At 39.3% G+C, this 22,970-nt stretch overlaps 2 protein-coding genes across 10 annotated transcripts in view; one reads left to right on the plus strand and one right to left on the minus strand.

Annotated features, from left to right (window-relative positions):
• The window catches only part of RPL27A (ribosomal protein L27a), a 1,008,958-nt gene that overhangs the window by 546,769 nt on the left and 439,219 nt on the right, over positions 1–22,970 (minus strand). The window lies entirely within an intron of this gene.
• Positions 1–22,970, plus strand: part of RIC3 (RIC3 acetylcholine receptor chaperone) — a 56,251-nt gene that overhangs the window by 14,664 nt on the left and 18,617 nt on the right. For 2 of the 7 annotated variants that reach the window (XR_007719193.1, XM_050756295.1), the window contains exons 2-5: positions 10,638–10,864; positions 12,506–12,584; positions 13,411–13,504; positions 22,025–22,173. Coding sequence is in view for 6 of the 7 variants with exons in the window: in XM_050756295.1 (XP_050612252.1) it covers positions 10,638–10,864; positions 12,506–12,584; positions 13,411–13,504; positions 22,025–22,173 (549 nt within the window). In the remaining variant the exon portion in view is untranslated. Of the gene's footprint in view, positions 1–980; positions 1,135–2,163; positions 2,213–10,637; positions 10,865–10,894; positions 12,015–12,505; positions 12,585–13,410; positions 13,505–22,024; positions 22,174–22,970 lie in introns of those variants that run through there. The other 5 variants (XM_050756297.1, XM_050756298.1, XM_050756296.1 and 2 more) reach the window with 5 other exon arrangements.

Raw genomic sequence — 22,970 nt, forward strand, 5'->3', positions numbered from 1 at the left:
AGCTTCACTTTGTAAAATCCATTAATTTTTTTTTTATTTACTTTTTTCAAGACGGATTCTCATTGTCACCCAGGCTGGAGTGCAGTGGCGTGATTTTGGCTCACTGCAACCTCCGCCTCCTGGGTTCAAGTGATTCTCCTGCCTTAGCCTCCTGAGTAGCTGGGATTATAGGCATGTGCCACCATGCCCAGCTAATTTTTGTATTTTTAGTGAAGACGGGGTTTCACTGTGTTGGCCAAGCCAGTATCAAACCCCTGACCTCGGGTGATCTGCCCGCCTTGGTCTCCCGAAGTGCTGGGACTACAGACGTGAGCCACCTCACCTGGCCAGAATCCATTAACATTAAGTTTTTAGTTAAGCTTAAATGATAACCTAAGTGAATTTTTTTTTTTTTTGAGATGGGATCTCCTTCTGTTGCCCAGGCTGATCATACCACAGCCTCAAGCTCCTGGGCTTGAGCAGTCCTTTTGCCTCAGCCTCCTGAACAGCTGGGACTACAGGCGCATGCCACCATACCCGGCTGATTTATAAAAGTTTTTGTAGAGAGGAGGTCTTGCCATCTTGCCCAGACTGGTCTTGAACTCCTGGGCTTAAGCAGTCTTCCCATCTCAGCCTCACTAAATGCTGGGATAAAATTTTAATAATTAAGGAAACCTAAATATGGGCAAAGCTTTCAATAAACAATTAGGATTTAGTCACGTTCCCTTTTACGGAATATTGAAGTACCTATAGAGATAGTCACACAGCTGTTTTGTTTTCTAGATTAGAAAACCTACAGTTTTATGTTCTGATATCTTTATTCTGATTTCTTTAGCTGTTTTTAATAAAGCAAACTTAAAAACACACAAATCTTATTTGTAATGTAACTATGAACTAGAACATTTGTAATAGAGAAAAATTGAAAATAATCTAAATGTTTATCAGCAGAAAAAGGGGTGATAAATTATAATATGATCATACAGTATGATGCTATATTACAGTTTAAATGAATCAGCTAGAGCTATACATCTCAACATGGATACATTTGTTGGCCAAAGTGTTGATTCCCTCACTGGAAAAAAAGACAGAAGAGGAAAGTTGGAGAAGCCTGTGTCCAATATAATCCCATAATATAAAGGAATTTTTAAAATTGTGGTAAGCATTTTGAGGTAAACAGTTCAGTAGTGTTAAGTACATTCACATTGTTGTGCAGCCGTCACCACTGCCTATCCACAATATGAAGTTTTAAAACATTCAAGGCAATATTATATGTTGTTTATAGATGCTTATATATTGTTTATAGATGCATAGTTATGCAGTAAAATCTAAAAGCATGCATTCTAATAATCACCAAAATCAGAATGGTGTTTATCTCAGAGAGGGTGTGGGGGAAAAGTACACAAGGGACTACAGTTGTATTTGGGCGGTGGACATACAAGTGTTCATAAATTATCTATACTTTTATATACCTGGCATATTTCATAGTTTCAAATTTTTCTTTTGTAAAAAAAAATTCCCACTAGAAATTTCCAAATGTTTGATAATCATTAACTTTTTATAGATCTGGGCTATTCAGTTTTAAGAAACATGGTGGTACCAAGATCCAAGAGGTGAGGTTGCTACCTGTTGAGGCCTGTTAACTTTACAAGAAGAGAAATCTTTGCCAAATGCAGTGTTGTCATCGTTGCCTACCATCTTAAGTGTCACAGGTAGCAGATGTTGTAGGTCTCAAGCCTAAAGGTTGGAGAGAATGAATCTATAAAGAAAGGAAATGCAAGAGGAGAGCAGGTTTTAGGAGGTGAAGATGAGTTCGTTTTTAGGCTTGAGATGGTAGACATACAAGAAGACATAGATACTAATTGAATTTAGAGATAAGAGACAAGAGCTTGGGGGAAAAGTTAGAACTAGAAGTACACATTTGGAAATTCCAGTGTATTCCTTGAATAAATGAGTTTGCCGAAGGAAAGTATAAAGAAAGAACAGACTGAGACAAAGTATTGGGGAAGGGGATTAAAGAAGAACCAGTGAAAGAGATTGAGAAGGAATAGGTTGAAGGACAAGTGGGAAAAGAGAAGAGTAATGTGCCATAGAGATTAAGGCAGGAAAAATTGTCAAGAATTTATTCAGATTAATCCAGTATTTATTGAATGACCACTATGTGATAATCACTTTTTTGTATTGCAGAAAATTAAGAGTGAGAACTGAGAAAAAGCCATTGGATTTGACGGTTAAGGTAGAGTTACCATGTCATTGTAACTATGCTCCTTGTCTGTAAGCTCTTTTTAAAGACAGAGATCCTGTTCTATTTGTCATTCTAATCTCAGAGCCTGACACAGTGTCTGTCACATTGTTTAGTGCTCAGCAGTAAATATGTGAACAATGATACCAAATATAAAGTACTCAGATTTCTTCTAGAATATAAAATATATTTTTTTGCTGTCTAGTCTATATGTTCCATTGCTCTCCAAATCTCTCTTCTGTCTTTGAAAATACTATTTTTTACTTTCTCAACACCTCTTTGATATTATCAGTAACCTTCTTAATTCTTATACAAGTTTCCTTATCAATAACTTCTTTAATCAGTTCTAACATAGGTTTCTTCTGACCTCATCATGATTCATTCAGTGTTGCCTTTTGAAACCCTATTTTTTGTTTTCTTTCTTACTCCTGTTACTCACTCATCAACTCTATATAAAGACAGTCCTATCAGTCAGAGCTGTGTAGAGGTAGCATGAACTTCCCTGGGGAAAGCATTGTTTTCTATCCTGTGGTATTCAGCAGAATCAGGACCACAATTTGAAGCATATGAGAGTATTAAACACAGGTGGCTAGACTAGCTGGCTTTAAAAAAAAAAGTTTTGTTGAGAAAGAGTTTACATACCATGCAATTCACCTATTTAAAATGTACAGTCACTGTAGTTTTTAGTATATTCATAGAGTTGTGCAACTATCACTACAGTCAATTTTAGAACTTTTTAAATCACACACCTCCCCACCAAAAACTTCATACACATTAGGCAGTCACTTTTTCGCTCCTCTGCACCCCTCCAAATCCCAGCTCTAGGTAATCACTAGTCTACTTTCTGTCTCTATAGACTTGCCTATTCTGGATATTTCATTTTAATGGAACTATATAATATGTGGTTTTCCATGACTGGCTGTATTCACTTATAATATTTTCAGAGTTCATCCATGTTGTAGTATGGATCAGTACTTTATTCCTTTTTATGGCTGGATAATACTGTGTTGTATGGATATACTACATTTTGTTTATCCATTCATCAGTTGATGGACATTTAGATACTATGAATAATGCTGCTGTGAACATTTGTGTACAAGTTTTTGTGTGAGTATATTCCTGGGTGTATACCTAAGAGTAGAATTTCTGGGTCATATGGTTCCTCTGTGTTTAACCTTTTGAGAAATCGCCAGACTGTTTTCCAAAGCAGCTGCACTGTTTTACATTCCCACTAGCAGCGTATGAGAGTTCCTTTTTCTTTACATACCTCAAACACTTGCTATTATCTTTTTCATTATAGCCATCCTAGTTAGTGTGAAGTGGTATCTCCTCGTGAGTTTAATTTGCATTTCCTTGGTGGCGAATGGTGTTAAGCATCCTGTCCTGTGCTTATTGGACATTTGTTTGTCTTCTTTGGAGAAATTTTTGAGACCTAGTCTCACTTCTGTCACCCAGGCTGGAGTGCAATGGCGTGATCTCTGCTCATTGCATCCTCCGTCTCCTGGGTTCAAGCGATTCTTCTGCCTCAGCCTCCCAAGTAGCTGGAATTACAGGCATACACCACCACGCCCAGCTAATTTTTTTGTATTTTTAGTGGAGATGAGGTTTCACCATGTTGGCCAGGCTGGTCTTGAACTCCTGACCTCAAATGATCTGCCCACCTCAGCCTCCCAAAGTGCTGGGATTACAAGCATGAGCCCCCGCACCTGGCCACGATTGCTCATTTTTACTTGGGTTATTTGTCTTTTTAATGTTGCATGGTAAGAATTCTTTATATATTTTGATACTAACCCTTTTCAGATACATAATTAGCAAATATTTTCTCCCACTCAGTGTGTTGTCTTCACTTTCTTAATGGTGTCATTTGCAGCACCAGAGTTTTAAATTTTGATGACATCAGCTTTGCCTACCTTTTGTTTTGTTGTTTGTGCTTTTGGTGTCCTTAGAAACTATCCCCTAATCCACAGTCACAAAGATTTATATCTATGTTTTCCTCTAAGATTTTAAAGTTTTAGCTCTTATAATTAGGTCTTTAATCGATTTTGAGTTAATTTTTGTATATGGTATGAGATGGGGTCCAATTTTCTTCTTTTACATATGAATATCTAGCTGTCTCCACACCGTTTATTGAGACTGGATGACTTTTAAGGCCCCCTTTGACTCTGAGGCTTTGTAGTACTTTGGTTTCTGTTATTGTCTAAACAGGTGGACAGTCAGGTTTTCATGTTATGGCCATCCATTTCTCAAGAATATATTGTGTCTGAAAACAAGGATTGCCATTAGTTTATCTGTTTCCAGGTCAGTTGCCTTCAATTTTATCCTCCTCTGACTTTTATGATACTGGTTTGTTTCTAGTCATCTTTGGCTAGTGCATCTTTCTTTTCTTTCTCTTTTTTCCACATAAATACAATATTCTTCCAGCCTTTTGGTATTGGGAACCATTCTCTCAATTTTAATTAGCTTTGTCATTTAGGTAGCTTAGAGTTTCCTCTTAAGCCTAACTGCAGTATAATAAAAAAATTTTTTTTCTGTATTCCATCAACACCTGGAATATAATGTATGAAAAATGTGTATTCAATTGTTCCCTAACAGTAAGCCTTCCAAGTTTCTTTATTATCTTCTCTATCTTAAACTCTTGATCTTGGAGTTTTCTGACTCTTCCTCCATGAGCTCTATATTTTGTTCAGTGTTAAATGGCACTGATTACATGGTAATTAATAGACCTCGGACATGTTAACTTAAAAAATATGATTTATAAATTTAGAAGAGAAGAGGAGACTTTATTTCTTATAAAGGGTTACAACCTTCAGGGTGGCCATTCTGACAGGCTGGGAAGTGTAGCCTCCAGCCATAAGCAGAAACACACACTTGGAGGGATGGGCAAAGGGAACAGGAATTCATGCTGAGCAGGGTGGCCATATATACATATTCAATAAGCTGTTGGGGGAGTCATGAATATTTATGAAAGGAGAAGCATGTCCTTCATGGGTCTCATACACACAAAATGGCAGTAATAGCGTGGTCAGAGAGTGCAGTTTTCAGCCCTCTGACATCAAAAGGTGAAGCAGAAGACAGGAAAACCCTTACTGTGCATTCTCTGTAGACTAGCCAGAACCATTCTGTGGTTGGTAGTCTCTTATCAGGCAAAAAAGGAGGGACAGCATCAGGTGGTTGGTTGATAGCAGTGGTGGGGTTTTTTGAAATGGCTGGTTTCTGTTTGGTAGTTAGGGAAGAAAGGCTAATAGTGGTTTGCGAGGGAAGGGGTATAATGAGATAGGTTGGAATCCCCAATCCCATCGTAGCCAAGAATTTAGTTTTCAAGGTTAATCTGGGGTCCCCTTGGCCAAGAGATGACCCATCAGTCAGTTGGTGGGCTTAGAATTTTATTTTCAGTTTATAGACCTATCCTTTCCTTTTTATAGTTCTAGCCACCACCTCAGAGATTTGCATCTCAGTGCTAAATTACTATAATAGCCTTTTTGATGTTTTCCCAGATCCTAGTTTCTGTCTATATTAGGCCCTATATTCAACTGCTAGATTAATCCCCATCAAATACTTCTCATCAAGGTTCACTGTATCAAATTTATATACCACACAAGTTAGCATTTCAACTCCTCCCCATCTTTACTTCTCCTTATCTCTTGTTACTTCCCTAAATGGGGCCAAACTAACTTGGTAGTAAGTCCTACTTAATGGTTTCTTTGTTCTCAATCTCATGTACACACTCTTCTTTCCTCCTGGTGTGCTATCGCTTCTCTCCTATTCTTTCCCTTCAGTGATTGACTCCATTTGACTCCTCTTTTTGTTATTTTTTATTTTTTTATTTTATTTATTTTTTTGAGAGAGTCTCGCTCTGTCACCCAGGCTGGAGTGCAGTGGCGCAATCTCGGCTCACTGCAAGCTCCACCTCCCGGGTTCACGCCATTCTCCTGCCTCAGCCTCCCAAGTAGCTGGGACTACAGGCATCCACCACCAATCCCGGCTAATTTTTTTTTTTTTTTTGTATTTTTAGTAGAGACAGGGTTTCACTGTGTTAGCCAGGATGATCTTGATCTCCTGACCTTGTGATCCACCTGCCTCAGCCTCCCAAAATGCTGGGATTACAGGCGTGAGCCACCACGCCCAGCCAACTCCTCTTTTTTTTAAAGACATATTTTGCATCTTTTCAATACTTGAATATTTAGTTTATCTAGTAATAAGGTCCTTGACACCCTACTGCTGCTGCTGCTGTTATTTATGTCTTTGTTCTAGGTATTCTGGTTTTGAAGGCATTGTTCCATGTGGGAACTATTGTTTCCATTACCTTTGTCGCTCTCTTCTTTTCTTGCATATGGCAGAATCTTGAACATAATAGGTATCCTATAAATCTTCCTGGCTGACAGATCTATAAAAGTTTTGGGGGAGATGTGTAATGTCATTCTTAAATTTTAGAGAGGCAAAATAATGCTTTTTATATAATTACCTGTTTTTAATTTTTAATTTTTTTGTTTTATATCAGATTTGAAGATAGTATTCTCAACACAGTAAGGTGAAGTTCCACAACATATTACTACAAATATTAGATCTAGTTTATTGAACATTAGCCCCCTCATATATCAGATTCTCTCAAGAGAAAAGTTAGCTTCCTAAATGCTGACCAGGCATGCTTTTGAAGGTGCGTGATAGCCAAAGCCAGTACTCATCATTTGATATACTAAGATCCTTGAAAATTTAAAAGGGGCATAGTCACCAGCATCCAGAACAAAGGATGGTGACATGGTGATTTCCTTATTTGACTGTCTAAAGCTCTGCTTCTGTTGCTGACCTACTCTTAAAGAGAAGTATTTATTTTCAAAATTTTCCATGTCACTTAAAGTCAATATTGAGAGGAAAAGGAGTATCCCTGGAGTGGAGCTTGGCTGAGAAAGGATACAAGGCAGAAGGCAACTTCCAAGCCTGCCTGCCCACCCACCTTCTTTCTTACCTCAGGAGCAGAGTTGACTTTGAGAACTAAATTCTGATTTTTTAAATCTTACCCAAATTCGGCGAGGCGCAGTGGGCTCGTGCCTGTAATCCCAGCACTTTGGGAGACCGAGGAGGGCAGATCATGAGATCAGGAGATCGAGACCATCCTGGCCAACATGGTGAAACCCCGTTTCTACTAAAAACACAAAAATTAGCTGGACGTGGTGGTGCATGCCTGTAATCCCAGCTACTCGGGAGGCTGAGGCAGGAGAATCACTTGAACCAGGGAGTCAGAGGTTGCAATGAGCCGAGATCGTGCCACTGCACTCCAACCCGGTGACAGAGCAAGACTCCTTCTCAAAAAAAAAAAAAAAAAAAAAAAAAAATCTTACCCAAATTCCTACCTAACAGGCCTTGGGAGTCACACCCTACAAACTATGAAGTCTCATCAGAGGGGTTTTATTTCACCCCATATAATCTAGCCCGCTTTCCCACCTGACTCTGGCGTAACTTCACATAACAAATAAGAAAAGAGATAAAAATATTTTAACCACAAATATATTTCCTTGCCATATCTTGAAACTGCTCTGCAAGGTTGTCTCTTGTGGGAAAGGTCCACATTCTGTAGAGAATCTCCTTTCCACCCACTGTTTTTTCTTTCTTTCTTTCCAGACCCAGGAGATAATCGACTAAGGCACCCATTTAAGTCTGATAAGTGTAAACACCCAAAATCTGAGACAGATCTCAGTTAATTTAGAAAGTTTATTTTGCCAAGGTTCAGGACGTGCGTCCATGATATGGCCTTAGGAAGTCCTGACGACATGTGCCCAAGGTGGTCTCAGGGCACAGCTTAGTTTTGTACATTTTAGGGAGACATGATACATCAGTCAGTATGTGTAAGAAATACATTGGTTGGGTCTGGAAAGGCGGGATAACTTGAAACAAAGGCAGGAAGACTTAAAGTGGTGAAGGGGCTTCCAGGTCACAAATAAGTGAGAGAGGAGTGGTTGCATTCTTTTGAATTTCTGATTAGCCTTTCCAAAGGAGGCAATCAGATATGCATCTGTCTCAGTGAGCAGACAGATGACTTTGAATAGAAATGGGAGGCAGATTTGCCAGGACCAATTCCCCACCTTGAAGGGGCCCATGATATTTTCCTTTCACAGAAACATTTTACAACCTACTCCCTCAGAAGTCTGCTCAGAGCTTCTTCTGCACAGTAAAATTTGGAAAAACTGGTTGCCACAACCCTTTATCTTAACCTAAACATTTCTTTTCTATTGATCCCAGGTCTTTAGATAAACTCAACCAATTGTCAACCAGAAAATTTTAAAATCTACCTATATGCTAGAAGCACCCCCCACCCCACCCCACCCCACCCACCCTTCAAATTATCCTCCCTTTCTGGACCAAACCAATGTATTTGATTGAAGTCTCATGCCTCTCTAAAATGTATAAAACCAAGCTGCACCCTAACCGCCTTGGGCACATGTTCTTAGGACCTCCTGAGGGCTGTGTCATGGGCCATGGTCACTCGTATGTAGCTCAGAATAAGTCTCTTGAAATGTTTTAGAGTTTGACTCTTCATCGACAACTTAAAGACAGTTCTGAGTTTATAGCATTTTATTAACTTTGTTAGTACAAGTTACTTTCTTGTTTTATTCTTTTAGTCCTTTATCCTCAACCCACATTCCGGTTCCCTTTCCTGTTCATATGCAGCTACTCTAATGTGTTTATGTCTTTATATCCACATTTGCTTGAAAGATATATAATATTGTTATGTGTGTGTTTTCAACCTACATAATGGTATTTGCTTATTCTTAACCTAATGCTATGTTTTTTAAAGATGTATTCATGTTGCTGTTGGTATGTCTAAAGTGTTGTTTCCAAAGCTATGTAGAATTCCATATTTGTATTCACTCCATTTTGATTTTCCATTCTTCCAGTTAAAGAAATGAGTGTTAACTTCAAACTCCCTACTACACTATTGTCACAGCAAATATTCTCACATAGGTCTTTGAAGTCTGTAATTCACATATATATAACCTTATTTGAGATTTTCTGTGGGATTTACTCACCAGAGTGGGATCATTGGATCACAGGGTGTGTACATACAGCCAGATTACTAGGCAGAATATCTGTATCACTTACCCACAGTGCATGAGGATTAATGCCTCTCCACATCTTTGTCAATTTTGTTCATCAAATCCAACAATTTTTTTAATTTCTATTTTTAGAGTGTTATTTAGGGTGTTGTTTATGCTCTCTAGTATTTTCTGTTCTGTAATGTTATCTCCCAGTGGTTTTTCTTACAAGCCTGTTTATTTGGCCATTTGAAGATTCCTTTCTGGTAGTTGGTGTTAACTTTTGACTGCTCTTGATGCAGGAAAAAAAATGCAAGAAAATAGATGTAACACCTCCCCTTGCCTCTGCCCCTCGCCCCTCCCTCCAAGCCCTGCTCTTCCACTCACAAGATTGAGCCCCTTTTACACCCTGTTTGTGCTACATGAATCCTGTCTGCTTAGCTATAGCTGATTGCAAAGAGATGTATACCTACCCAAGCTGAGTACTTAAAGTCTTCCTCCAAGGAATTCGAAATTAGGATGCCTCAGCTAGGCTGTTGAAGAACATGCAGATTGAGGGGTGGGGGTGACCATCTTCCCCTGTGTGCACAAAGAAGCTAGAGAAATGGTCTGCAGAGAAGGAATAAATAAGATGTGCACAGAAAAACAAAGAAAAAACCTTACGGTCCCATTGAGAGGGAGAGAGATTGAGCTAGAATGTGAAAGTACCTGTCCTGGATCCTGATGGCTTTCCAGTTTCTAGTTCTCTTTTCTCCTGAGACTGCGTTATATTTTCTTATCTGTATTAGTTAGGGGTGGCTAACTGCTGTAACAAATAGATTCCACAGTGTGTAATGACCCTAACAGAACAGAAGTTGATTTCTCACTCATACAGACAGATCCAGATGACTCTAAGTGAGGTGGCAGCAGTAGAGGGCTCTGTACTACGTAGTTATTTAGGAGTCCAGGTTGATGGAGGTTTTGCCGTTTTCTACCCATGGCTTCCAAGGTCACCCTGGGTGTCAGCATCCATGCTGCAGAAGAGTAATGATCATGGAGTTGAATAACAAGGGAGGTTTTATAGACCAGGCCTTGAGCTAGCACAGTTATTCACATTCCTTGGCTGGAACTCAGTTACATGGGCACAATTAACTGTATGGGAGTCTGAAAAATGTGGTCTAGCTAAGGACCCAGAAGGATGAGAAAATGGGTTTGGTGAACAAACTAGAGATAATCACATCATATTTAGGATCTGTGTGATACCTCTATATCCTTTTGATTAAGTTCCCATTTTTTTTTCTTAAACTTAGTTTGAGTTGGCTTCTGTTATTTATACCTTAATGATTTGGTGTTTTCATGATAGCCATCTTTAAAGTAGTAGAAGAGATAAAAACTGATTATTATTTTCTCAGGAAAATTGGGCCGATTTCCTCCTATGATGCATCATCACCAGGTACCCACAGGTGGCCAGACTCCTGGGGCTCATTTCCAGAGGTCTCACCTTGCAGAGGCATTTGCAAAGGCCAAAGGATCAGGCGGAGGTGCTGGAGGAGGAGGTAGTGGAAGAGGCCTGATGGGGCAGATTATTCCAATCTACGGTTTTGGGATTTTTTTATATATACTGTACATTCTATTTAAGGTAAGTAGAATCCTAATCATATTACATCAATGAAAATATAATATGGCAATAAAAATCAGTCTACATTAAAACTTTTTACAGTTCATAAAATTATTTCAAGTCCATCATCTCTTTAAATCTTGCCTCCTCTTCGTGAGGTACTTAGGATAGCCATTATTTCAGTTTCACATAAGAAATATTTACTCAGTGTTTAAGTGTTTTGCCCCCAAATTCACAACTAACGAGGCAGAACTGACTTGAACCTGGATCTTTTGGTTCTTAATCCAGTGAGTGATACAATTCAAAGCACTCCCCCGCCAAAAAAAAAAAAACAAAAAACAAACAAACAAAAAATTGAACATCTTTACAGGCCGAAAAGGAATAAAGATTTTCTAAGAAGAACGTATTGGGATTGGCACAGTGATTTCCAAATAGCCATTTTTAAGGCCGAATAACGCACTTTATCCTCCTTTTTTCTCCACAGGAATATGAGATGCTGTTTTTAATATTATCTCCAGTAATTCTCCTAAGACAGAACTGTCCATCCTGAAATTAAGCCTGATATTTCCTAGCTCTGGGGAGACATGGGTGTGGGTTCTTTAAAGCAGACGCTCAGTTAAGTTCCACCTCCAGGCAGGCCTTTGCAGGTCCTGGGCCCCTGTACTGTGAAGTAGAGGCAGAAGCTTCACTTTGCCCTCCTGTCTAGAGTAAGCTTCAATAAGATGAGTTCTTTCTTGCCCAGGAATTCTGCAGGCAGTTTGAGTTGAGTCTGTAAGAATGCCTGTAGGGTGCCACACATCCCTTTTAGATGAGCATGAGCAAGGAAGATGACCTGTAGGGAGATTTTTTCCTTGTGTTAGAAATGCTTGTTCCCTGGTGCCGTAAAGAAATAGCACTTGAACATGAATTTAATTTCCTCAGCAAGGCCATTACTTTCTGCAGAAAGGGTACACTCATCAGCAGTTTTGCCAGGAGAGTACACCGAACAAAGGAGACGGTCATTTATAACCTCACGCATCCACCTTACTGCTGTGCCCGGTTTCCATTGGTTGGAATGGGACCTCACATTCTGTATTTGTGCTGATTGGCTAGTGACTTAGAACTTTTTAAAAGAAGCAAAGGCAGAGGAAAACAAAGGAAGGAGGAAGTAACTTGTGGAATGCTGAAAAAGGTAAAAACACCTTCAAATAAGGATGAGGAACAGGCTATGACCTAATGCTTGCTTGGACCAGTATAAGCATGCCAGGGCAAATATTGAGGCTAAATTGTGGGAGCTAAGAACATAAAGTACCTTGATTTCTTTATTGCAGCTAGCAGATATCTAAGCATGTTAGCACAAGTCCTTGAATAAATTTTGCTTCTAAGAGAAGTTACTATTCCTAATTAGATGGGGAGGAAAGACTCTTTGAAGAGGAACCTCTACTTTACTGTTTACACTTGTGCCTTGATAATTTTTTACTTGGAAACCTTCTCATCTTTTGGTGTTTTTTTTTTTTTTTTTTTTTTTTTTTTTGAGATATTTCTCTAGTATTGCTATTTGATTTCATTTCTGACTTCATTTTTGTTTCCCAACCTTTTTTTTTTTTTTACTTAATATGAGGGTTTCCGTGACTTTGAGGTTCTGAGCTGCTGTTAATGTGCTATACCTCCTTCAATTCTCAGCTCTCAAAGGGGAAAACAACTGCAGAGGATGGTGGGAAATGCTCTACTGCCACACCTGGAAACACCCACAGGAAAATTAGTAAGTGCCCCTGCTCAGTATATTCACAGGTATTATTGAGTCAAACAGTTTTATAGCCACAGGGACAGTCTGTGGGTATGTCTTAAAAGCATTTCTCAAAAGTTGCTCCAAATTAATCTGATGCCATTTTTGCCTTAGTTCTGGGAATTCTCAAAAGTTTTTATATTGATGTTGGGGTTTTAAGGGAGGGATAGCTACAAAAAGTACAGAACCATCTGTTCACTTTTTTATGTATTCGCAAATTAATATTTCACATTTGGAATGAATTACTTCTCATTTTCAGACTTCAAAATATGGGTAGCAGAGAGGAAAATGGAGGCAGAGAAATCATATCATTGCCAAAATCAGTTTTTAGATCTAGGGAAAGAGTTTAACACTTCTGACTCTTGAAACATGGCCATCAGATACTTATTACATAACTAGAATATTCTGTGTTCTCTGGGGAAATTAAATTTGTACAACATGGCTCTTTCCTCAAAGAATCTAGAGACTAGAATGTATGTCAGGAAAATAACCTATGAAAAATTTTCCACACACAAAAAAGAGACTTGGCGAAAGCATTGCAGGAAATCATATTTATCTGGGCTGTAACTGCTTTTTGGATTTACTTCTGGATTTTCTATGAAACTAAATATCCCAGTCACACTTTGCATCCTTTTTGGAAATCTTAAATATTCACAGAATCCTTTAATAAAACTGCTGTGTTCTTCAATGAGATAGTAATGGGAAGTGCAACAGTACAATATTTTTTTTAAAAATTTGTGGTCTCTTTAACAGGTTTAGGGAGTTGTCTGTGATGGTTCTTAGACTGTTGCTTATTTTTCAGCCAGTTTTGAGCTTGCTCAACTGCAAGAAAAACTGAAAGAGACAGAAGCAGCCATGGAAAAATTAATCAACAGAGTGGGACCTAATGGTGAGAGGTAGGTTTTCATGTAACAGGACTCAGACTATTCTCATTTAGAAAATCAATTCAGGCTGGGAGCCGTGGCTGAGGCCTGGAATCCCACTTCGGGAGGCCGAGGTGGGTGGATCATCTGAGGTCAGGAGTTTGAGACCATCCTGACCAACATGATGAAATCGTTTCTACTGAAAATACAAAATTAGCCAGGCATGGTGGTGCACACCTGTAATCCCAGCTACTTGGGAGGCTGAGGCAGGAGAATCGCTTGAACCTGGGAGGCAGAGGTTGCAGTGAACCGAGATTGTGCCCTTGCACTCCAGCCTGGGCAACAAGAGCAAAATTCTGTCTCAAAAAAAGAAAAGAAAATTCAAAATTATGCTTTTTTTTGATAAATAGACCACTTATTTTCATTTTATGTACTGTCAGTTTTTAAATTGTGAATGTGTCATTTATGTATTCTTTATCATTTAACATTTTTCATTCACATACTGTCAAGCAATCTTAGTTTTCAAAAGTTTAGTGTTGTGCAAATTATTGTGAAAGTGAATAAATTTGTGAGTAACTCCTATGGGGTGAAATAACTAGGATTTAAGAAAGAAACTTTCCTAGCTGTCTAAAATAGGTATAATTTTAAGTAAAACCAGGTTATTGAACATGATGCTTTCTACTTGAGACAAAATGAGAGAAGAGAGCAAGTGTGATCACATTAGGCATTCATGTTTATGTCAACTGTGCCAGCATAGAATTAGACGTGTAAATTAGATGTTAAGAGCCAAACTAGCCATTTAGTATGTCCCAAAGGGAAGATACTCCTCTTGCTACTAGGCTGACTGAGGATCTGAAAAGGTGGCTTCAGGAGGTTGATAGAAGTGGACAACAACCAAGAAAACGTGGATGTAGAAAGGCCAGGAAAAAAAAAACAGAATGTAAGACTGAGGACAAAGAGGGGTTCAGTTTCAGCTAGGTCTTCTGGCAAGGATGGAAGGAGAACGTTAGGGTGAGTGGCAGAATCCCATGCAGAAGGAAGTGTTGAAATGTCCCTCCTGCATCTTTGTGGGCACACTGTGTACTTTTTGCCCCAAGAAATTGTTGCTCTACCTTAGCCTGTATTTGCCATCCTTTATAGTGGTAGTACCCTGTGCCCTTTCTGTGTTCACTGGCTTCAGCCTTGCCTCTGTTTGGCTGGATACAAGAGAGTGGGTATCCTCAGATTGCAGCCTCCTGACGTGGCATTTCCCTGCAACATCTGCAGTGCTGTTGAAATGACATTTGTGAAGATGAACCTTGCCTGTGTGGGCCCAGGAGCCTTGACTTTCTTTTTATCTGGAAAGCAGAGTTACTATCTGGAATGTTCCCCAAAGTTGTATAGATACATGAATATATCTTTGTGAGTGTATAATAATAATTGATATTTATTGAACACTTACTAAGGACCACACTCTGAACTAAATGCTTTGTGTACATTATCTAATATATGACTATTTGTATGAGTGTGACTAAACCAATTTGTGCAATTATACTTTTCTGGCCTTTTCTGCCCTAACCCTATAGCTGCCACCTACAGTCTGGGTGGAGAACTACCCAGGCTATTATAGACCGTTAGGTCTGAAAAAATATCTGTACACTCACCTGGGCCATTGGAAACCCCAGGCCACACCTAAGGGTCTTGAAAACCGTAGATGAATACCTGTGGGCAGGGCCTCTCACTTGGGAGACCCAACTCCTGGAGCTTGGGGTAAGAGACCACGTGAAGATATTTTCTCATTATTATTTATTGTTGAGTAACAGACTCCCTTAACTCAAATTACTCTACCATTCAACCCGTGTACATGATCTATCTATAGCCCAAGCCAGGGATGCAATATTATAACCTCTAACTACTGTCTGTCCTCTTCATGCCAGATTTACATCTCCTTGTTGTACTACATCTGAAGTTGTACTGTCTCATTTCAGGGGCCACAGGTCCTAGCCCAAAATGTTTACTTTTTGTAAGATGCTGAGGTGTGGACTTCTTGGGAACATATTGATTAAAGCCTGCAGCATGGCAAAGATTGTGTAAAACTCTTTCCACCCTGCCTCTTAGGAACTGGGGAGCAGCTGTCTTCCCACTAGAGAGAGCATGGCTCCTGGCTCTTTACCAAATCTCTCATTTTTTAGTTCTAAGATGTGATTTTTCTCTCTGACACTCCTGAATCCAACATCTTTTATCCTTACAGGTAGGCCCTATGGGACTTATGCCCTAAAAACTGTAAGGGCTAAGCAGCCCATATGTTTGTATGTTTTCTGTTGGTATAACTGAATGCCACAGACTGTGTAATTTATAAAGAATGGAGGTTTATTTAGCTCACGGTTCTGGAGGCTGTGAAGTCCAAGTTTTATAGGAGGTATCTAGTGAGGGTCTTCTTGCTGCATCATCGTATGATGGAAAGGCAGAAGGGCAAGCAAGCACATGCAAAAGAGGGAGGCACCAGAGGCCAGCCCCACTTTATAACAGCCCATCTTGGGATAACTAACCCACTGAGATAATGGCATTAATCTGTTCATGAGGGCTCTGCTCTCATGTCCTAATCACTTCATGAAGGCCCCGCCTCTTAATACTGTTGCAATGGCAGTTAAGTTTCAACATGAGTATAGGAGGAGACAAATATTCAAACCGTAGCACCATGTTTCTACATGTTTTCCCTTTTATACTTACAGTCTGTGTCCTTTAACCTCAGTTTCTGTGGCATTTGTTCTTTTACAAGTCTGTGCTCCTATGATTATTAGAAAAGCCCAAAATATTCCAGTATTTGTTCTGTCAGATCAAAATTGTATCACATCTCTGGGTTTCTGGGGGTAAAGCAGAAGACACATTCATTTACAGCCTGTTAAGTCCTTTTATATAATATTCCATAACTGCAGGATATTGGCTTAAAATTTGAAAACTCTACAGTTTCTGAAACTTTCTGAAACTTTACATTAATGCTTAAGAACAGAAATATGGGGAAAGTTTTTGATATTATCTAATAAAACTTTTCAGAAAGCTTTTACTTGTGAGGGATGTAGGTCTGTACACATATTTGAATAATGAAACATCCTAGAATGTCAGTCTTGTGCCATGTTTTGTCTGATATTAAGCACGGTGTTCATCTCAAGGACACAAAGAGTAAGGAAAGGATATAGGAATCAGAAGTGAGGTGTCCTGATTTCTGTCCTTATGACTTCGGTCCTCTCTTCCCTCACAACACACACTTATTTTGACTCTGAAGGCTTTTAAGGAGAAATGTCACGATTTGCTGTGCTTTAGAAAAATAACTCTTATAGTAATACATAGAGTGACTACATGCTAGAAGGTTATTGAAAAGGTTTCAACAAATGGTAAGAAATAGGCCAGTGAGAGTGGAAAAGTGGGGATAAATTAAGGGGACCTAATGGAAGAAAAAAAAATCACAGGCTGTATTCCTTCTGGAATAGCATGCCCAGTTGTAACAATTTACCTGCTAGAAGCATGGTATGGTCAAGCAGACCATGAAAAAAGCAGGGACGGTGCACCCTCTGGCAGCAAAGTGCCCTGGTGGGCGTGTTGAGTACGTGCGTGGGGCTACAGATTTTTGCCATGAATTCCTGGAATGTAAACTCTTTGAGGCTAGACTTAGCCCATTTTTTTCAGTGTGTTTGTCTAGTAGGTACTAAGTAAATACTTAGTGAATTAGAATAACTATTTTTTTTATTTTATTTTTATTTTTTATTTTTTTGAGACAGAGTCTCTCTTTGTCACCCAGGCTGCAGTGCTGTGGTGCGATCTCAGGTCACTGCAACCTCCATCTCCTGGGTTCAAGTGATTCTCCTGCTTCAGCCTCCGAAGTAGCTGGGACTACAGGCACATACCACCACACCTGGCTAATTTTTGTATTTTTAGTAGAGGCAAGGTTGTTCACCATTTTGGCCAGGCTCAACTCGAATTCCTGATCTCAGGTGATCTGCCCACCTTGGCCTCCCAAAATGCTGGGATTACAGTTGTGAGCCACCGTTCCTGGCCCCTATTCACTTTTGATAAAAGCACTTGTACGCTTTTGTGGTAGAAGAGGAAATCATGACCATTCTCTGTTGAGGTCCTTTACTTCAGTTCCTGACCTCTATATACAGAGCCCACTGGACATATCTGATAGATACCTACCTTTATTCTCCTCATATGATAAATAATCTATTGAATGAATGAATGTCCAAGATGGAATTCATCATCTATCCCCCAAGTGAACCTACTCTACCTTTAATTTCCGTCTCAGCAAATGGCTTCACCGTCCACTTGGTTGCCCAAAGCAGAAATTAGATGTTATCCTTGATTCACCTTTTATTTTACTTCCCATATCTCATTAATCACCATGTCTTGTCATTTCTATTTAATTAATAAGCCTGTCTCCCTGCAAAAGACTGTAGGCTCTGTGAGGTCAGGGATTGTCCTTCTTAGCTATAGAGCTTAGCACAGGCACATAAAAGGCTCCAAAAAATATTAGATGAAGTAGAAGACAGAATGAGTGAGTGAGTGCATGAGTGAGTGAATGAATACCTGTTTTTGACATAGGTCATAACTATCTCATGTGGTTTCTCTAATTTTGCCACCTTTCAGTTTTCTTTCTGTTTTCCAAACAGATGGATTATCTCTTTTGTTTTAATCCTTCAGCAGGTCCCTTTTGATTTTGAAAAAGCATAGAATCTTTAACATAGCTTACATGGTCCTGAGTGACCTGGCCTTTTGTACCTCTCTTGCTTTATCTTTCTTCGTCACTCTCTCTGTGGTCCAGCCACACCGACCACTTGCTGTTCCTCTAAAATACCTGTATGTTTTTGCCTCTGGACTTGGCATATACTTTTTCGTATGCCTAGCTCCTCTCTCCCCCGACAACACATGCTTATTTTGACTCTGAAGGCTTTTGAGGAGAAATATCACGATTTGCTATGCTTTAGAAAAATAACTCTTACAGTAATATATAAAGTGACTGTATGCTGGAACATTATTGAAAAGGTTTCAGCAAATGGTAATAAATAGACCAGTGAGAGTGGAAAAGTGGGGCCAAGTTAAGGGCACCTAATGGAAGAAAAAAAATCACAGGCTGTATCAGGTTTCTTGGTTGCAAGCAGCCAACTCTGGCTAGCAAAAAGTTTGAAGTACGAGGAGGCAGAATTTATTGGAAGAATGTGGGGTAGCTCATAATGTCAAAGGAACAACTGAACATCCAGGTTTCAGGAAGGGTGGTAACCAGAGCAGCTTTGGGTGTTTAGGGAGTAGGAACAAAGGGACAGTCTCCTCATGGACTGTTGCCAGGATGAATTTAATGTCAAAGTATTCAGTTCAGGCTTCACTGTGTTCAAGGTCCAAAAGTAAAGTTAGCTCAACTTGGGTCCTATATCTATCCCTGAATCAATCCCTGCAGCCAAGGGGATGGAATGTGATGATTAGCTGTGGGTCACATGGCCACCCTTGAAGGAGAGGTGGGGGATGGATGGCTCACGCTAACCTTTGCACTGTGAATGGAAGATGAGTTTGTTTCCCAAAAGAAAACTACTAACCAGATAAGAGCAATGAAGAAGAATAAATAAATAGAGATGCATTGGAGATTTACAGCCAAACTGGAAGGAAGATTATGGCATTAACCAAGATAATATACAAAAGAAGGGAAAGTACATAAGGCTTTGGAGTTGAGATCATAAGTTCAGCACTGAGTATGTCTGAGATGCCATCAGAACATCCATGTGTAATATGAAACAGCAATAGGAAATTTGGTTCTTGAGGTCAGAGCAAAGGGCTCAGGTTTGGAAGTCATTGGCTGGGAGTGAGAGATGGAGAAAATCTCCATGGAGAAAGGTAAGATCACCAAATATTTGAGGCATATCAGACTCTGCTGCAGTATCCTGAAATCTTTTACTGATCTGAGTTCTGTTCTAACCATGAATGGTGTTATTAACATCTGTTTAATTCTCTGTGCTTAACTCTTGCATTTGGAACTTGATGATTCTGCTGGGCTTACAGAATTCAAAATTCTAGTGAGGCTATTTCCCAACTGTGCCCTTTTATTTTTCTATCCGCTTAGAATCTTCCATACTCAGCCTCTTCTGGTCTTCCTGTTCATGGAGTTGCTCACGATTCTGAGCCAACTGGGACCTGGTTTCAGGAGGTGAATTTAAGATTAACTTTAACATAGTCGCAAGGCCTCCAAGTGGAAATGCCCAGGAAATTACTGGAGTTGTGAGATGGGAATTTGTGTGAAAAGTCAAGATTAATAGTAGCATTAGGACATCTTTTCTGTAGAGGTGATGGTCTAATCTGTAATACTGGGTCAACTTCCTGAGGGCATGATTATAAGAATGGAGAAATGAGAGTCCTAGGATTGAGTCTTGGGAAAATTGTTTTGGGAGGTGGGTGGAAGAAAGTGAGCCAGGGTCATAGATAAAAGGAATGGTTAAAGAAGTGGGAGGAATACAAATGTCTCAATAGCTAAGGGAGGAGGAGGTTTTAAGCAGAGGATGGTCTATAATATAGAGAAGTCAAGAAGAATGAAATGTGAGAAAAAGATCCTTGGACTTAGTAAAGTGAAAATCACTTAGGAGTAAAAGTTTTTGCAACTTTTGGTAAAATGATAGAATGGAATCCAGAATTCAGGGAGGTGGAAGAAAATAATGGATGGTGAGGAAATGGGGATCAATCAAACTAACACATAATTATTGAGCTCTTAATAGTGATCGTGGCATTGTGCCTATACTGTTGTCCACTTAATTATTACTGCCCTCTGGGAGTATCAAACCGAGTTGAGATGATAAGGAATCCATGAAAATATTCATTGCAATAAATTCAGAAGATATCATAAAGTAGACCATGATTAATGCATAATGCCAGATATGGACAATAAAGGTATACTTGTTTAGAGTGAAAAGAGGATGCTTTGGTTTGGAGTTCTCTGGGAAAGCTCTTGTCTGTTCTGCTTCCTCTAGTCTCCCCATCCTCTTTTAGGATAAGGGCTTCTGATTTCCCATGACTTAGGAAATAGAATTAAGACTGTTTCGTTCATTGAAGATCAGAATGCCCTGTGTACAGTCTGGAAAAGTAACATGTGCCACCTGAAGAGAAAAGAGTTTGTGATAGGCAGGTTAGCTCTTCTAGTCAGCCCCAGAAGCCTCACAGAAAGTGGGTTGTTTTAACAGTAAGAAATAGGGGTTATGTGGGACAGATGAGCAGTTTTGGAGAGTCAGGACTCCTGTACTGATGGGAAGAATAGAGCTGTCAGAGGCCCTGTAAGTATAGGATTTTAGCTGAATGTGGAACAGACAGGCATCTTTAGTAGTTCATGGCTTTGAAGCTACTTGGTGTGGAAGAAGTGGAACTCATGGTGTTTTCGTTTTTCCTTTTACTGAGGTCTCTGGTAATGTTGGCTCTTCATTTTCCTCAGTTACTATCTTCATGTTGAAAGGAGAAATACTCTTTTCATTTTCCTTATTAGTCATTAAGGCTAAAGTTAGACTGAGCATAGAAATGAGTGCAGGCTCAGAACTGGCTGTTAGAAAAATAGATGACCGTCTCCATAGGCTAGTACAGAGTACATCATTTTTCCTTTGTAAGTGTTGTATTAACTTGTGTTTAGGTTTTAAGAGGAGAATAAGTAGCCTCCATTAAATCCTGCTGCTAGATAAAACTGGTCTCAAAGCAGATAGTTATCAGTCTTCTAAGTAGGACCTTGTTTGCCTAACAGTGTGATGCAGTGCTTTCCTCTAAAAGAAAATAATCATACTGTTATCCTTGAGTCTCATGTTATTTTTGCAGATATTTGCCAGAGCCACACAACTAAGTTGGGATTCAAACCAGGTTTTCCAAAATGTGGAACTTGAGCACTGTGCTTCAAGAATTGCACAGAATGTGATCAGAAGCCTGGATGGTTTTAGTTATAGTGCTTCCATTAAGTGGCAGTATGAATATATAAACAATATTTCTCCTCTGTGGACCCCAGTTTCCCCAATTTCTCTAGTCTAGATGATTGAGTTTTCAAAATTACCCACCTCTGAAATTTTAGAATCTATCCTTACACCTGCACAAGTAAATTAAGCCTGATGATTTCTAGTAGCATAAATTTTCCTGGTTGACGCTAATGGCCTAGAACATTTTCCTTTGATGACCTTGCTTCAGAGAAAAGTGGCTTGTAGTAAATGGAGTAATGTGAGTAACAGTGAAATTGTTAGGCGATTGAGAATCAGGACATTGAGATACACTGAAAAAACACTGAACTGAAAGCTGAGACATCTGGGGTCTGGTCCTAGTATTGACATTAACTAATTTTGGGACCTTGGGCAATCACTTGATCTATTCTGGGCTTTAGTTTTCCCATTTATAAAATCAAAACATTGGACTAACATCTCTAGTTCCCAGCTATGCAGTTGGAGGATCAATTCCTAGAATAATAATCTGCTGCAATTGCACTTTCTATTCCAGTATCCAGACAGACCATAGTGATGTTTATGTCTATTGCCTAGGAGTATTTACCACTAAATGGTTGGATTGTCTGATATTTCTAAGCAGAGCACAGACTGTGACTTCTGACCAAGAGAAACGGTTGCTACATCAGCTCCGAGAAATCACCAGGGTCATGAAAGAAGGAAAATTCATTGACAGATTTTCTCCAGAGAAAGAAGCTGAGGAGGCTCCTTACATGGAGGACTGGGAAGGTAAACAGCATCTTCTCATTTTTTTATTAGCTGTCAGCCCAGAAAAGAGATCGTACAGATTTTTTAAAAATCAGCTTCATTATTGAGGTATAATATATAAACAGGAATATTAACCAGTTTTAAATGTACAGTTGGATGAGTTTTGACAAATGTATAGAGTTTGTATAATCACACCATAATTTTGATAAAGAACATTTCCATCACCCCAGAAAGCTCCCCCTTCTTTGTAGGTAATGCCCTTCTCCTGCCCCTGGCAACAACTGAAGTGCTTTCTGTACGTTTAATTTTGCCTTTTCTGTGTAAGTGGATTATACTGCATATGCTCATTGGCTTCTTTGATTTAGCATAATACTTTTGACATTCATGTTTGTTATTGAGTATATCCATACTTTTTCTCTTGCTGAGTAGTAGTCAATTATACGCTTATACCATAATTTGTCCATTCACCAGTTGAGGAACGTTTGGGTTATTCCTACCTTTGCACTCTTATGACTCAAGCAGCTATAAACTTCTGCATATGAGTCTTTGTTTGAACATATATTTGTATTTTTTTTTGGGTCTATACCTAGGAGTGAGATTTCTGGGTTTAAGGTAATTGTATATTTAACTTTTTTTGTTGTTGTTTTTCAAGACAGTCTCACTTTGTCGCCCAGGCTGGAGTGCAGCAGAGCAATCTCAGCTTGCTGCAACCTCTGCCTCCTGGGTTCAAGTGATTCTCCTGCCTCAACCTCCCAAGTAGCTGTGATTACAGGTGCCTGGCACCACGCCTGGCTATTTTTTGTATTTTTAGTAGAGAC

The sequence above is a fragment of the Macaca thibetana genome, chromosome 14, assembly GCF_024542745.1.
Source record: "Macaca thibetana thibetana isolate TM-01 chromosome 14, ASM2454274v1, whole genome shotgun sequence".
NCBI lineage: Eukaryota > Metazoa > Chordata > Mammalia > Primates > Cercopithecidae > Macaca > Macaca thibetana.